The following is a 17,859-nucleotide window of genomic DNA, read 5'->3' on the forward strand; positions in this document are numbered from 1 at the left end:
AACTGTCAAATCTGTCATTTGTTCATAATGTTAAGCATGTCTCCATCCTGTACAGTATCACACATACAAGCGGTTTAAGGAAAAAATTCAACCATGGACAGTGGTGAGACATGAGATTAAGACCAACATATGTTCTGTCAGTGGCACAAAAACACTTTTATCACTTCAAATTTATGTATTTTGAGCTAATATATATGTATATTATATTATATATATATAATATATATAATAGATCTTTACCTCCTTTCTGTCATAGATACCATTTTACAGTTTCAACACATTACAAAGACACCTGGTCATTTTGTGGCTGGCTGCAACATCAGTTGGTTAAGGTCAGAAAAGAATCATGTTTAGTCTAAAACATGTTCCTTTTAAATAGCAACCATCCACATTATGGATACCATTTTTCCCCATCACATACAGTTCTCACAACTGAAATTTTTTCTAATGTAGAAATGGTCCATTTTTGCCTACATGACATTTCCTAAATTACCTGCTTGGTTAAAAAGATGCAACTTCATTGTCACTCCAAAGACCTTTGTTTTTCATGAGCAGTTAATTTAGGAAAATTAAATTCTTTACTCACATTAAAAAATCTTAACATTGACCATTTCAACTGATAAAGGAAAGAAATGTAAGATCTTTCAACATCATGAAAACCCTAGGAATGCCTTTCAAAACAATATGTCTTTGGGGACAAAACTGCAGTAAACCATCACGTGAGTAACATGTTGATGAAAGTAATCTGTCACTTAAGAGACTGCTGACTGCACGGTGCTGATGTTGCTTGTGCTACCTTGTATTCAAAGGGTAAACAATTACTTTACAAATTAGATGCCTTTTAATGTCCTCTAAACCTATTCATATCCATGCACATTTAATTTATCTGAAACATCAGCAGTTTAAGCTCACAGTAAAAATAAATGGTACAAGGTTAGAAGTAAAGGATGGGATGGGGTGGTGGGGGGTGTAAAAAGTAAAAAAATGGGGGGTGGGGGGGTGGGGGGGGTGATGCCGGTGCTCTGTTGCTAATGGCAAAGACAGGCTGACCCACTTAGGAAGGATGTACTGCTTGAGAAAGGACGTATATGGCGGCCAGGAGGGCCACCAAGGAGCTCCAGCCACAGTGTAATTCTGTGTGTATATGAGTGTGTGTGAGCTAAGCTCTATAATGACATATTGCCTCTGCTTCCTTGCAGTTCAGACTCGCTTTGAAAGGTACTGGACCTCCCATGGCACCACTACTGAAGCACACACACATCCAGGGGGATAAATACCTCTTTATTCCCTTTTCATCTATCACTAAAACACACAGTGGGAGAGGGCCACAGAAGAGAAATATGGAAATTGTGCTGATGGGTGGCCTGCAGTGGAGGTCACCATTCCTTCAAGTTCTTCATTAAGAATTTATAGAGCAGCTGCTGTTGTTTAAGTGAGTCTTTCTCTGACACTACTCCTGCACAATATAAAGGCAACATGTGAAGGACAACATCCACGGGTTAGTCTGGCACAGTTGTTGCTTTGGAAATTGGATTTTTGATTCTTTATAAATCTGCCAGCCCACATCTGGTATAGACATTCATGTTCCCCTGAAATGAAAGAAAATATTTTATCTTGCAGCTGCAATGTCTGTGCTTGCAAAATTATTTATCTAATATCATCACTGCGTGGTTTGATGACTGTGTTGTAAAAGCATTACATTCTCTGACATCATCATGTAAAGCTAAGGTGACATAACTCTGTACCTTCTGTAAATATTTATTTAATAAATATTAAATATAAATATTTAAATAAAATATATATAAATATAAAATAAATATTTATAAGCTTTCACAAGGGCCGGGCAAAGTTCAAATTTCAAAGTACAAAGTCTTTATTGTCATTATACAAGTATAATGAGATTTGAGGGGGGCAACCTTAAGTACAGACATAACACTAAAATAAGCCATAGGCAGTATAAAATATGTACAAAATAAAAACACAATTTAAAGTCACAGTATTGAAGAGGACAACATACAGTGTTTAATTTAAAAAAAGACACCCAGAGACTACAGCCAACCACTGGCTTATAAATAAGTTACAAAAAAAGAGTCTATGCAGCATATGCAGCCAGTGTATTCATACAAAAAAACGGTTCTCAACTGAAACTGGAAAGTCAATTCTCAAGATGAAAAATGGTTTAATGTATGTGCATCAGAGCTCTTTTCTGAAAGGACGGTGAAAAAGCAATGGCTTTGCCTCAAACTGCAAAGCCAAAATGTTAAAGGTTGAGCAGATGACGTAAAGATTAAAAGGTGGAGTGACATGAGAAATTAGTATGAGCTGTGTTATACCAAGGAGGGGAGGGACTTTCACATTTGTTCCCTTTAAATTTGAGGAATTCCAAAAACATGGTTTCTTTAGACTTTCATTACTATTACCTTCTCCAAGGCAGAGGTAATGCATGTCTGTCTATATGTCTTTTAGCAATATGACTCAAAACATTATGGAAAGATTTTGAATAAATTCTCATGAAATCTCAGAAATGGAATAAGGATGAATGACGGATATATGATTTGATTTTTAGGGTGATCTGAATCACCACCAAGATTGAGGAGATTTTTAAAGGATTCTTTGCTATAGGGAGATATAGATAATTACAGCTTCTGTAACTCAAAGATAATGCCTACAATCACTGGCAAAAAAACAAATTACAATGGCTTACAATGGTAGTGGTCTGCGCTCTGAGTGTGTTATCACTATTATCATGGAAGAGAATATGGACACTGATTTAGATTTTATTGGCATAAAATGCAGTTATTTAACATGATGAAAATGATTCCTTAGGATAGTAAGAAAAACTTAAAATAGAGAATATTTTTAACATATAAATTCAGTTTATGGCACATGACTTTGTCAACTTAGTATTCGATGTATATATTTTATCAAAATTAAAATACAGGCAGTAGTTTTAAATTATGAATATTACAATTTTTAACAAATATTTTAATTTTACTTTCACAATGAAATGTAATGCAATAAAAAATATCAACTTAACAGCCAAAAGCTGAAGTTGTTTTGGCTTGCCTTGTAGCCAAATCACATCTTTGACAAGACAAAGGAGGGGAAATGAAACAAAAGGAATGGGGTTTTTGTTTTTGTTTCTATTTTGTTTTTAAGCTGTGGTAGTGTATAGATTATGTAGATTAGGTTGCTAAACAGAATATGATCAAATACTCTGTTGACTTTGCAAGCCTTGCAATGTTGTTTTTATATTTTCTTCCAAACTTTCCTGTGGACTTTTTCCCCCTCTGTTTCTATCTTCATTCTGGGCCTAAATGGAGAATATAGTTGGTGTTTAAAGCAGGGAAGCCCCTTTCTCCTGCTGCTGCAGCTTATATGCTTTGGTGGGACTATATATATTATGCATACATATTGCCTACCCCAATATTTTCATATTTATGACACTACATGCTGGAACTCTCAAGAATCTCCTGCTGTCTAATTCAGTCTTAAAATCACATACCTTCAAGTGACAAAGTCAGATTCCAGATGGTGACAAAGCACAACTGAGCAAAGCCTAACCTTGTCTATAAATGTGTTTTTTTGTGTTTATGCAACCATGCACGCTAATGCACATGCATGCTTTATATGAATGTCTGCTATTTGTTTTAGCTCTTTTTTTCAAGTTAAAAGACAAGATCATCATGTTAAAACAACAACAAAGTGCCACAGCCAGCCGTGCTTCAGCTGTGTTCCAACAGCCATCCTCACCCTTTCTCCCACATCCTTCTCGCTGTTGCTGGGGTTACAGCAGGACCTGATGCGGCTCTTGGCCAGTTGCGCTTTGTTTTACAAACAGTTCTGTCCTCGCTTCCTTTTGCTTATCCTCCTGTCTGCCTCTACTGAGTCTCTGTCATGAACAGCTGCACTTCAGTTCTGATAAGTCTTATGCTAATATAAGCTGTTATTCATTGGTGTAAATGCACATGTGCTCCGTCCAAATGGGCTTTCTATATACACTTACATATACATACGCAAATATTCAGTTGATAGGATTTAGGTTGTTCCTCTTTGTGCTCCTGTGTAAATGTGGGACTCATGAGGAAATGTGATAACGAGAGTTAGAGAAAGACTCCTCATACTTACAGTACTTTTTTTTTTCAATTTACACAACTCGTTGAGTTTTTGGTACGTAATGAAGACTCATGAAAAGACTAACATGCAGTTGAATTAAATAGGTCATCAACAATAATAAGACATTAATTTGTTAATTTATTCATTTAATTCCCTTTTGATTGCTGGAAAATTTAAAAGGTCCTGAAAAGCATTGCTTCCTTTGGTAGAAACTCTTCCGACACTCCCTGAGGTCCCTCATGGGAATTATGACCAGAAAAATCTTGAGACTTTCTCCACAATTTAGTGGAGAAAGTCTTAGTGGAGATCAAGCAGCAGTTCTGATGACGTCTCAGCAACATCACATCACAACCTGTATAGAGTCACACAATAAAATCAATTATAAAATACAACTCAATTATGTTGCCATAATTTAATATCCTTTCAAAGACAGTTATGAGAAGATAACATGACAAGAAAATAAAACTAGCAGAATACACTCTAATTGGCAAAGAGGAAAAACAACAACAAATGTTTTCTTACAGCAAAAGTGGAGAGCATGCAGAGGAAGTCAACTTGAAAGCTTGAAGATTGCAAACACATAGAATTATTAACCGGTAGAAGCTGGTAGAGGCTCCTAAGTGAAAAAAAGAGCTGTTTTTTAAGTTCCCTTTAGACATTCACTTCACAGTTTCCCAAAAAGCTGTGTGAAAGGACACTACTGTGTATCCTTATAGAAGATCCAAACCAAGCCAAATGTAAGCAGCTGTCCAAAACTTCAGCCAGCAGAGCTGTTCTTCCTGCAAATGACCCAATTCCCCATCACACCATCCTTGAGCATGTTTCAACAGCTTTCAGTCAGCCACATGCAGCTTTGAAGAATTCGAGTGCAATGTGCAAGGTAGCCTAATTTCGTAGGTTAATGAGAGAGTTGGGATGGGCCTATATTTAACATGCCCAGTGGAAACCACATTAGAAAGCCCTTTGGCTGTCCCTGAGCTTTTCCCCTGTAGACTGACTGGCCCTTTTATTACAAGACCGCTTCAAAGTGGCCTCAATAAGAAAAACAGGGTCTGCGTTGAATGTCACAGAACACTTATTACAAACACTGTCTTCTGAAGTAATGTACATAAGTTTGCACATCCATAATCAGAATTTTATTTTAATATGAATTATTATGTGAGTGAACGCTGAACATTCACTTTAATTATTTAAATACCACATAATCTTATTTCTAAATTACTTTAAAAACAACATAACAGCTGACCAAAGTGCTGAACAATAAATGCAAAATAACAGCTAAAAGCATAAAAACAGCACTAATAAAGAACACAGATTAAAATGCAAATAAAGATAAAATAGAATAATAAAACAGCTATAAATAACCAAATTAGGGGGAGAGTTCCTAAGAGAAAAGTTTTAGTTTTCATTTTTACCATTTTATGGAGAAAAGATGAAAAAGAGCCATGTGGGTGCACATGGAGATTTCAGCTTTTTCAGATAACACTAAGTTCAATCTTAGGGCTTAATTAGTTTTTTAGTGCCTTGACTTGTTCATAGTTATTGTTAAGAAATGCTTTCTGATACAAATCCCCAAACTTTTTAAATACTAACAACCTCCTTTTCCCAACAAAAGAATCAATGTTCTCCTCTAAGCAGCTGCACTCTGAAAATCAATATAGTATGACTGAGGGTTAGGATGGTTGTCTTCAAGTTGCAAGGTTGCTGGTTTGATCCCCAACTTCCTCAGAAGTATCACATTGCTCCACTTTTATCTAACTTGTCAAAAGTTAATACTATCAATATAAAGTAAAATAACCCATGTATAAAGCAGCAAAAGGCTAATGTAGATAGCAAAATATTTCAAAGTTCTCATTTTGCAATGAAAGTAAGAGACACTGGTTAAAAAGAATAACGGAGGTCAAGTTGAGACCTGGAGGACTAAGAAACTTTAAGACAGGCATAATTATGGAACAGAGAAGAAAATAAAATTTAAACCTAACTGAGAGAGACCTTTATCAGGCTTGTTATCATCAGACTGAAGTGGCGAAACATGATTTTCGCTTTACCTGCACAGGAAATAAGACATCACTCCTGTCTGCACAAGTACAACCTTTATAAAAAGAAGTTAATATTGCTAGCAAAAGAAGGGAAAATTTACTGGTGAAGAACAGATTAACAGACATATGTAAAAGAACAGCAGTTTACGTGTGATAAATAAACGGATTTGTGGGCATATATTCTTAGTACAAAAAGAAAGGAAATATGTGTGGGTCGATTATTTTTTCATTGTAACAATGTTTCTTCGCAAAAGAATTTTAATGTTGGAAAGCCTGTTTATTTCCATTTTAAATGGAGCCATGTTTGTAAGGAAGATGCATTTGTGGGATGAGCAGAAGAGATGAGCATATGGAGGAACCAAACACAACCTCAACAGCCTGGTACCTCCTCCTCATGTTGATCACCAGCTTGGTCACACACTACTGTGGGATGGTAAGCCAGTGGGGTTGTGTTGATTGTCATCTTGCAGGATAGTGTTCAGTCCCAGACCATGGAGTTGTGGGATTGCCTCTCATTGCAGAATCCCATCTCTATGTTTCTCTGCATTTAGATTACCTTCAATGAAGACAATGATGCCTTGTTTGCTCCAGTGAGGAAGATGCTGCCACACTATCACACTACCCCCACCAAAGCAGTCAGCCCATTTCACTGTACTTCTATACACTTTGACTCTATGATCCAACTGGGCAGGAACCGGAGATGCTGTTAATCAGGTGCTGCAATTATTCTTGTGTATTGTATGTTACAATTAAATAAAATAAGAAGGACCACTCCTAATTAGAGTAAATGACACTACACTGGCAACAAAATCCTTAACAACACACATAAATAACATTCAAATACAAACAGAGATATAAAAAGCGTCAGTTAGACGTCATTACATTGTACCTGAAAAATATTACCCTCATACAGTATTATCGTTAGAGTTGGAGTTTGAATGGTCTTACAGAAGAATCTGTTCATGAGTCTGACAGCTGTGCTCTGAATGATCTGTAGTTCCTGTCCAAGGGTGACAGTTCAAATGAGTGATGTGCAGGGTGTGAACTGTATTTTATAATGTCTTTACCTCCAGAGAGGTAGCAGTTATTAGTAATGTCCTCAAGGGAAGGGATGGAGCAGCTAATTTTTTTGTGCTGTGTATCACTCTGTGATGGGTCCTTCTGTCTGCTGCTGAGCAGCTGACATATCACACTGTGATGCCAGGGTGCTTTCTGTGGTGGTACAGTTGAAGGCCACCAGCAGCTTTTTAGTCACGTTCTCCTTGAGTATTTTCAGAAAATGCAGATATCCCTGAGCCTTTTTGAGGGTAGCAATAGCATTGGCAGGCCAGAAGAGACTTTCTGAGTTGCCGCTCCCAGGAATTTAAAGCTCTGAATACTTTTCACACAATCTTTGTTACTGAGTACTGGGAGTGGTTTGGTGCTGTCTCAGACTGGGTGTTTCCACAGACTGCCTTTGTTGATGGAAGACTTCTCAGACTAGTTCAGTCAGCCAATGCTCATTTAATTTAATCTGGAGGAAGCAGATGCTCATGAGAAACAAACATGGTCATTCCTCACAATTAGTTTTCTTTCTTCCCTTTCTGCCTTTTGTGTTTTGTTCCTTCCACTTGTTGATGGAGTGCCTATTTGCCTGAGACGTGTGCAAGACGGAGGATAAAAATAAAGAGTGCAAATATTTACAAGTTCAGCTCCATCTGTCAAAGACAGAAGAAAAGCAGTGTAAAAAAACAGAAGCTTAAAACACTTATTTAGCTTTGTTACCAGAGAACTTTAATGCTTTGATTCTTTCAGTTTATTCTCAGCTTACATTTCCACCCACCTACACCCACTCTTTCTTCTCTCTCTCTCTCTCTCTCTCTCTCTCTCTCTCTCTCTCTCTCTCTCTCTCACACACACACACACACACACACACACACACACACACACACACACAGAAGATGCTTGCATGTTTGGTGCTGTAAGTCAAGTGCTGAAGGTCCAATAAACCTACATGTCCTACAATGTTGTCATATTCTGGGGCTGTCCAGATTTCTTCTACAAGTGAGAAGGATTGATCCTTATATGGACAGGGGGATGTCTACCAGTATACAATTTTCAAACAACTTTGGATCAATAAGCAGGGCACTTTATTTTCACTTCAAAGAAAAAAAATAAAAAGGCTGCAATGAATTACCCAAGAAATCTTACAGGAGATGATTCTGGATCTTTTCCAGCTGTTGGATTCATGCTACTTGGACATATTTTCTCACCCGAAATACTAGATTGATTAACAACAACCAGAGACTGAAGGGTGTGTATGGTGTGGACATGTCCATTTTCCATTTAGTCACTACATCACTGCCTTTCAGATAACTGAAATTATTGCAAAATCAAGCTATGAAAGACGGAGAAAGATATGGACAAAAACTGAACTTCCTCAGCTGCACCTGGGGAACATTTTGATTCATGGAGGACACAAAAACCACAAGTTTAATCTTTACATCTATAATCTAATTAAAGCATCACAAACTGACCCAGATGCTACATAATTGCAAAACTGGCAATATGCAATCAGGCCAAATGTGCAAATAAAAACAACTACACAAGTCTCAGTGCAGCTAATGTCTGTGTCAGATATCACACTTTTGTCTTTCTCTGCAACATTTGGTATAATTATTGTAGTTTATGTCCATTTTTGCCTACTACAAAGATCTACTAGAAATATTTTTAAATCCTAATTATGATAATATTGATAAAAATTTGGATCACTTGTCACTAGCCTTTTCAGCACCTTGGACAGCAACCAACAAGCTCATTAAACTGAAAAATTAAACTGAAATCGTCGCTGGATGGCAAATTTACCAATAGTTCAATGTTTTGTTGTTAGTAGACCAGTTAACTCCAATCTGCCATTCAAACAGTCTTTATGGCAAATGACTGTCACTTTAAAACATAGATGAAAAGAAAGGTTTGCTATTTTCATGCATTTTCAGGTATTACAAATTTTTAAATGCAAGGTGGGCTACAAGCTGGTGGGATCTTTAGCATCACTGCCTCACAGCATGATGGCTTGATCAATGAGAAAAGTTGTGTAGTGCATCTTTAAATGCCTTGGATCAGTGGTTCTCAACCTATTTTCCTTGAGGACCCCATCCCGTGCTGAAACCATGCTTGGTGTTAAGCTTTCATTCACCTTGACTACTGTATTCTGGCAGAGTCATGTCCTTTGATTAAGCCAGAGTTAAACTAACAACATAGCCTTAATGTTTTCTTTTTATTTATTTCTAAATAGGGACAAATCATCTGCTCTGGTGTTTCTCAAACACATTTTATAAATTAACTGTTACAGGAAAAATTAAAGTTACCAGGAAAGAGGTGAAGTGGTCCACTACTATAGCTCCTGCTCACTGACCTCACTAAACCCCAAAACATGGAAGGAAATTGATTGGATGTACAAACTCCAACTTTTGAGTCCAACTGGACTCAAAAGTGGTCTGACTATCACTTAATTATGACGTCCCATCTTGTTTGAATTCATGCTTGTGTTGTTCTTACTCTCAAATGTAAGTCGCTTTGGATAATAGCGTCTGCTAAATGACTGTAGAATAGAATAGAATAGAATAGAATAGAATAGAATAGAATAGAATAGAATAAAACTGTAGCCTTATAAGGAGCTGTTCTTGTTTCTTTTTTTTAACTAAGGATGCATGTGTTAAAATATTGTATATGTTACAACCTCACCTGGCCAGGGCTGGTAGTCCTCCGGCAGCTCATCTCAGATTCTCCACACCTGATCCTGATCTGCTCATCATAATCACGCCCAACCAGTCACATCTGTCTCCCATTAACTTCCCAGTTCTTATTTACACCAGCACCTCAGTCACTCCCTGTGGGACCTTAAACCTACACACTTCATGGACTCACCCCTTCTCCGTTCCTGGTTCCTGTCCCTCCAACTGACTCCTTCAGTTCTGTTTAAGTAAGACCATTACCTTGTATTCAGGATTGATAAATAAAGGATCGTTAACCTGCCTATGTCTTTGTGGAGTCCCTGCGTAACAGTATAGCAGATTTTGATGAACTTCAGCAGCTCTGTGTAAACAAAATGTCTAGATGACTAATAAAAACTTGAGCAGGCACACTTCAATTCACCTCTGTGTGGACATGGTCTTAATTTTTAATCACAATGGCTTTGTATGGTCAAAGCCTCAGTAATCTCAGTAACCTCCTGTTATCTTTGGGGGACCCACTTGGCGGTACTGAACCCTGGGTTGGGAACCATCGCCTTAGATGACCTGTGTTGTGAATTGGCACCACATAAATAAACTCAACTGAACTGAAACTGAATTCAGAATCAACCCCTGCTTTGCGCCTATGGCTGCCAATTTGAGGTGAGTGGGCTTGAGTCATTAAATGGGTTCTCCCTGACTCTCCTTCTCCCAGGACACTAATTAGGAAACAGAACACATGAGCCAGTCAGAGACCATTCACATTTTTCTTTACCCTCATCCACACTTCCACTTCTCATTATGATTTCACACTGATGTGTGGTCCCGGTCAAACAAGGTAGACCATATTACACAGTGGAATTTGTAGTCGGTGAGTGTAAAACCTGGTCACGTTTCAGATAAGAAAGGCAGGAATTACTCTGTGATTATATCTAAGTAAACAGAAGATGCTGCACACTGTAGATGCCCTCATGACATTCACCATGTCAATCCTGAGACTATAATGTTGGTATGCTTCTGGTATGCTGTGTGCATTGATATTGTGAATATTATTTCCTACCACTTGCTTTTTATGTGTATGTGTGTGTCCTCTCTGCATCCACCCCCTCTAGCTTCTTCACTTTCACGCCACTTTGGGTCCCACGTCATTTTTATACTTGAGATTTCAAATGACATGCCAACCTTTAAAAAAATTCTTTGTATTGATTAAGAAAAAAGACTTATCAGCAAGTGTAAATATAACCAACCATTTGCAAAATGACAGGCCTAACTTGGTATTTTGTTGATGTATCCAGATACGCGGGAATATGTTTCAAAATCATCTGGGGAAGAAACCAGGCTCTGAGATGAGTATCCAAATTAAAAATCCTATCTGTGAACAATGACCTTGTTTAAAAAGGGCTCTTTTCTCACCAGGTACGTGTATGTGCGCTTCAGCTCTTGTGTCTACAAGACGGGGAGAGGGGCAGAGGGAGGGGGTTACGCCCAAAATGATGGTATTAAATGACGCCCGTCTGTTGCTTCTTCTTAACATCGATGCGTCCAATTGGCGAACAACAGCACTGGTGCGCTGTGGGCGGGTGGAACGCCTGTTTATAAACCCACATCTTTCCCCGTGGGCGGGAACAGCAACAGTAAGGAGTGAAAGTAAAGCGCCTGAGAGAGAGTTAGAGAGGAAGAGACGTGGAGGAGACGTGGAGGAGACGAGGCTTTGGCGGCGGCTGTGGTTGACCGGGGTTCGCGGAGGGGGCGAGGCGGCCGCCCCTGTATGCGTCTTCAACCGCGCATGGACGACCACCTCAGCCTCCTGCAATCACCCCCGCCGAGCGTGAGCAAAACCAGGGGCGACAACCTGGTGAACCACGGATACACAGAGACAGAGGCCGACGTGATGACGGTTGTGGCGTGTGACAACATGCTGGAGGAGTCGGCGGCTCTCCCGGGCCACCACTCTCTGGACCGTTACGAACCGGATCACGAATGCTGCGAGAGGGTGGTCATCAACATCTCAGGGTTACGCTTTGAGACGCAGCTCAAAACTCTGTCACAGTTTCCAGAGACGCTATTGGGGGACCCCAAGAAAAGGATGAGATACTTTGATCCTCTGAGGAACGAATACTTTTTCGATCGGAACCGACCCAGCTTTGATGCCATTTTGTATTACTATCAATCCGGCGGGCGCATCCGAAGACCCGTAAATGTACCCATTGACATTTTCTCTGAGGAGATACGCTTCTATGAGCTTGGTGAGGAGGCTATGGAGAAGTTTAGAGAGGATGAGGGCTTCATAAAGGAGGAGGAGCGGCCGTTGCCAGAGAACGAATTTCAAAGACAGGTGTGGCTGCTGTTTGAGTACCCGGAGAGCTCGGGTCCCGCCCGGGGAATAGCAATAGTGTCTGTCTTGGTCATTCTTATCTCCATTGTTATCTTCTGCTTAGAGACATTGCCGGAGTTCAGGGACGAGAACAGGGATCCGATTACCATAGCACCTGTGATTAATGGCACGCTTCCATATTTCATCAGCCCCTTTTCAGACCCATTCTTTGTGGTGGAGACATTGTGCATCATCTGGTTCTCCTTCGAGTTACTGGTGCGCTTTTTTGCATGCCCGAGTAAAGCCACGTTTTCCAAAAACATAATGAACATCATTGACATTGTGGCAATCGTCCCTTATTTCATCACCCTGGGCACAGAGCTGGCAGAGAGGCAAGGGAACGGACAGCAGGCCATGTCATTAGCAATTCTGCGCGTAATTAGGCTTGTTCGGGTATTTCGCATATTTAAACTCTCGCGTCACTCCAAGGGGCTTCAAATTTTAGGACAGACTCTAAAGGCCAGTATGCGTGAACTGGGTCTGCTCATCTTCTTCTTGTTTATCGGTGTCATCCTTTTTTCTAGTGCTGTCTACTTTGCCGAGGCCGATGACCCAGACTCGGGTTTCAACAGCATTCCGGACGCATTCTGGTGGGCTGTTGTCACCATGACTACTGTTGGATATGGGGACATGCATCCCGTGACAATCGGGGGGAAAATTGTGGGGTCTCTGTGCGCAATCGCTGGTGTGTTGACTATTGCTCTGCCTGTCCCTGTCATTGTGTCCAATTTTAACTACTTTTACCATAGAGAGACAGAGGGCGAGGAGCAGGCACAGTATCTGCACGTGGGCAGCTGTCAACCTCTGACAGACACAGAGGAGCTGAGGAAGACCCGCTCCTCTTCCTCCCTAAGTAAGAGCGAATATATGGTGATAGAGGAGCATGGGATCAACAGCGCGTTCAAACAACAACCTAACTTCCCCACTACGACTCAGAACAACTCGCAAAACTGTGTGAATATAAACAAAAAGATTTTCACCGACGTATAGCCAGTTTTAAGAGTTCCAACCCTGAACGCAGAAAGAGGTGGTGAGTCAACACACAGCTGGTTCTGTCGTAGCGCACCAGCGTGTGGAAGCAGCGGTAGATCAGATGGGAAAAGGAGAAAGGAAAAAAGAAACAAAGAGCGTGTACTGTCAGTTCTTAGATGCCATGTGCTCTTTTTTAAGATTCGGGATTTTATTTCCATTTCAGCAACATGAATTCATAATCCTGTATGGTTCCATTTGCGCTTGCATAAAGTGAAAGAGCTATTCCTTAAAGTATTTGGTTTACTGTTCCTCTCAGACTGAGAAGGGAAACCTGTTGTGCGTTGTGCAATAGCCATCTTATTATCACAACAGGTAGAAATAGAAGCTTTATTACTGTGAAAGATTAATACAAATGTATGTTTCACGAAGGACACTCACACTGTATTATCATGCGTTAAGACTCGTTATCTGTCAGTAGCCTATGTATAATATTCAGTCATTTAAATATGTATGTGTTCAAACACATGTAATGTCTGAAAAAGCATAGTTCAGCCTATTCAATTCAATTAGACCGTTTTGTGCTATGCCTTTATTGTGCGTTAAAGTCTAGTCCAAATGCTGCTGTCTTTAAAATACTTCCCTATAATTCATGGATATGGACTGTTTTGCTAAGTTCTTTAATGAGTAAATGGCGCCATGTAAACACTGGGCCAGCCGACTGTCAGTATCTTATTATCGGTGCAAGACACACGTGAGGGGAGAAACACGGAGCTCGCTTGCGTACTCCAACAGTGATCAAAGATGGAGCGTGTTTGTCTTTGGATGCCTCAAATATAGCCCGCTGTGATGCAGTCTCCATGGTGACGGTCGTTTCCTCGGTAACCCCAGTCACCGTTGCCATGGCACCCTTGTTGCCACAGTAACCCCCCAGATGGCTTGGAAGCTATATTGAAGATTCACATGAGTGGCTTGTTTTCGGTCTGAAATAAGACTGTTTTGTCATCACGCTTTGCGTGCGTAAAATAGAAGCATAAACATGTGCAGCGCCCCTGCAAATCAGCAAGCTTGTAATGTGACTTTGAAATCAATACAAAAAGAAATTCTCGAAAGGATGTCTGTTTATGAACTGCCACACAAAAATCAGACACAACTTGGGAAAATCCTGTGCTGGGAGAAGTGAAAGGAGACACAGAGTGTGAGGATTTATGAATGGACTAGGAGCACGTTGTATTGCTGTCCTGAGTGCACTACCTCGGCTACTCAGCAGATGCTGCTGTTCTCCCACTTACAAGACTGGTAAGTTCTGAGCACCAGCCCCTGTGACTTTGATTCATTAACCTGTGTTTTCACTCTTTTTAGACATATGAAAGTTTATCTCACATTTTTTATTATTATTATTATTAAGACAGACCATTTTAACATAGAAAAATGGTGGTGAACAGAGGCTCACATGGCATCAGTCAGGTTATTAATGTTGCATGAGCTCCTCTCACAGATTTATGACATAAAGCTCCTTGCAGTTCTTGCATGTTTCTCAGAACTAGTAACATGACATAATCTGAAGGGGAGGATAGTGTCTAACTTTGTTTGACCATGAAAGGGTATAATCTTGTACACATGCTTACTTGTTTAATATGTTTGGACCCTTCATGATCTGTTGGTTTGCATTTATGTTTTGTGTATGTATAAGATGTTCTTGCTGTGTGCATAGGTCAGGTTTCACCTTCAGCTGACTTTGTCAATGAAATGCAAAAGAGCAACAACAGCTGCCAAATCAGCTACTGTAAGCGCTGCCCCCTGGTGGCCATATTCATCAGAACAGGTGGCCCACACCTGCTTCTTGACCTCTGTCTTCTCGTGCCAACATGTAGGAGACAGAGATCTAATAACCTTGATAAAAACTTTTTCTTCAATGCTTGTATGATTTAATGAATTATATTTTCCACTTATTTACTTTGATGGGTAATACTCATGTCTTGAGACTACTACACAGCTTTTCCTGCAGATATGAATACAGATTTATGTTCAGTGTTCCTGACAGTGATTACTCCCAGTAAATAAAAAAAGTCAAACGGGAATACACAAAGAAAGGGAAAAGGGAGGAAAAAAACAAGACAAGATTTTATGTTTTTTCTTGTCACAGTGTATGTGCTTGAATAAGGTTTTTTTTTTTTTTTTTTTTATCAAATATTATAATTTAATCAGTTTAACTCTTCAGACAGTGTTGGATAATATTTGGGGCAATCTCACTAGTGGCATAAATTAAAGTACCATTGAATTGTATTATCATAAATTGCTACTTTCCTAATTAACTTCTGATAACATTATATTTTGTAAAACCCTTAAATGAAAGCCCCTGTTTCCTTTACTTCATAAAATTTCCAGTGAAAAGCATCAGTAAGTGAGATGGGAGACAAGGACTCATTGTTTATCATTTAGCTTGACTGGTTATAGGTACTCATTCTTTGGGCTGGAGACCCACATCATACATTTCCATGTACTTATCTCTTTAGTTCTTATTGCTTTTACATCTGGTCCTGTACAGCAAGATTCGCTTCAGTCGAAGACATAGAGACTGTTGTAAGATTTGTCTTTCTTGTCACAGGACAGTTTCTTTTTTCCCCCCACCCCTTTGAAATGATGGCATTTGTAGTTTTGTACAAGATGAGAGAGCAGGGAGAGGCGCTGGATCTTTTCATTTGTTAATGAGACAAACAAACAGAATGGTGGCCAGGCTGCACCTCTAACATTTTTGCTTTTTCTCTCTCCACCTTCCTTTCATGCTCTCAGGTGAAAGTTTTTTCTGCTCAGACCTCCTGGAAACCCTGACGACCCCATTTAAACTGCTTCCTATTTAGGTAATTACACTGTGTTTGATTAGGAGTGTAAATATGCTAAATTGCAAAGTTGTTATTTTTTTTTAAAAGCCATGTACTTTAAAGTAGCTACTAACTTGCAGTGACCCTTATTCCCGTATAGGGGCGCAGTGATTCTGGTCTTCCTGTTGGGCTGGATGGGCAAAATTTAGGAAACTGGAGCAGAAATTGCAATGAATCAGCCCTTCTTCCCTTGCTCTTTTGTCCTTGATTGATGCCATCCAGCATAAAGTAACAAGTGGTGCCTAGCAGTATCCCCCCCTACAATGGACCGCTACGCAATATAAAATCAAAATTCCACATAAAGTTTTGTAGCTGCAGTTTTGTGAACAGACTGCTTCTGTTATGGAGTCGAAATCCTGCAAAAGGAACCATCACGGGACTGAAAGTTATTCAGACAATCAAAAGCTCAGCTGGAACTGTGTTATGAAGTCTGACATTTCCCCACACTGCTTTCTAGATGAAATTAAAAAGGAAAATATTCAAGAACCATACAGCATTTTTGCAAAGCAAATTTCACATTATTGGAACTTAAAAGGATTTCTTTAATCTGCATTCATGTTTTTGGGAGGTGACATTCATCACAGATGACAACTGACCAGTTTTGACAACAAGTCAACAAGTGGCAAAAACTGGCGCCATCTGTGATTTACTGATATGAAACTGTGATACCAATCAAAGACTGTTAGCCATATGCCTTTGTTAGCTCTGTGTGCTCTGTAGTGCTAACATGTGATGTGAACACACACATAATGTACATGTGCTGTTTGTTGCAATTCTGTTGACACATACATGAAGAATAATATGAAGGCATTCATGCACATATAAATACAGACACATCAACGTGCACACACACGTGTACATATGCCTTGAATGATTCTCTTCTATCTCAGAGTGCACTCTTAATTTTTGGGATGGGATGAAATGTTGTCAGTAGAAAGCTGTGTATGCCAGTATTTGTTCTATGTTATTGTATGCTGTCTTAAACATGACCCATATAAAGAGATTATGTGTACTGTTTTTATTGAGAGGAGCTGAAGTTTCTGTTCACTCAATGACTGAGAAAATAGCACAAATCTTAGTTTGAGAAAGTGTTTTAGGCCCTTATAATGTGTGCATTCATGATACATACATATAGTAGATTAAATATATTCCATAGTTTAGAGAGATTACAAAACATTCACCGCCATTCATCACCATCTTACCAGCATCTCCTGACATATAAAACTGGTGATTAATACATGACTAACACATATGTGACACATTTTAAACCACTTGAATGTACAGTATCTTCTTCTTTCTTGAGGTTATTGGGCATTTCTATGCAAATACACTGATAATAACAGAAGACACAACCACACGCACACACGCACACACGCACAGTCTGTCTGGCAGATAAGAGAATCACAAACAACCCAAGCAGCAGGGATGTATATTTGGCTTGGAAAACAGAAGGTGATTCCCTGCTGCTAGAGCTGCATGTTTGGATGGTCAAGGGAACTGAACTGAGCAGCAGCACAGTGGAAAACTTTATATAATCTCTGCACCAAAGAGGTAAATATTAACATTCTAAGAAAGGTTTGCAGCTATCATACTGACATGCTGTATATGAGCAAGTGTGCTTTATGGCTTCAGCGACCCTATCAGTTTACTGATGACTCTGACATCTTCTTTGGCTGGTGGAATATTGGACCACCTATTTGTAAGGCATATTGGGAAAGTAGTGCTCCACATGGTTATGAGAGCCACACAACTCTGAACAAACTTTCTGG

The 17,859-nt window shown here is 39.5% G+C and overlaps 1 protein-coding gene across 1 annotated transcript; it reads left to right on the forward strand.

Annotated features, from left to right (window-relative positions):
* Positions 1 to 11,440: 11,440 nt before the first annotated feature.
* Positions 11,441 to 17,093, forward strand: LOC121651989 (potassium voltage-gated channel subfamily A member 3). Its single transcript, XM_042004496.1, has 3 exons — positions 11,441 to 14,507; positions 16,002 to 16,069; positions 16,191 to 17,093. Exon 1 carries the CDS (start codon positions 11,634 to 11,636, stop codon positions 13,227 to 13,229), a length of 1,596 nt encoding a protein of 531 aa, XP_041860430.1. The 5' UTR covers positions 11,441 to 11,633; the 3' UTR covers positions 13,230 to 14,507; positions 16,002 to 16,069; positions 16,191 to 17,093.
* The last annotated feature ends 766 nt before the right edge of the window (positions 17,094 to 17,859 follow it).

Source organism: Melanotaenia boesemani, chromosome 13 (assembly GCF_017639745.1).
Source record: "Melanotaenia boesemani isolate fMelBoe1 chromosome 13, fMelBoe1.pri, whole genome shotgun sequence".
Taxonomy (NCBI): domain Eukaryota; kingdom Metazoa; phylum Chordata; class Actinopteri; order Atheriniformes; family Melanotaeniidae; genus Melanotaenia; species Melanotaenia boesemani.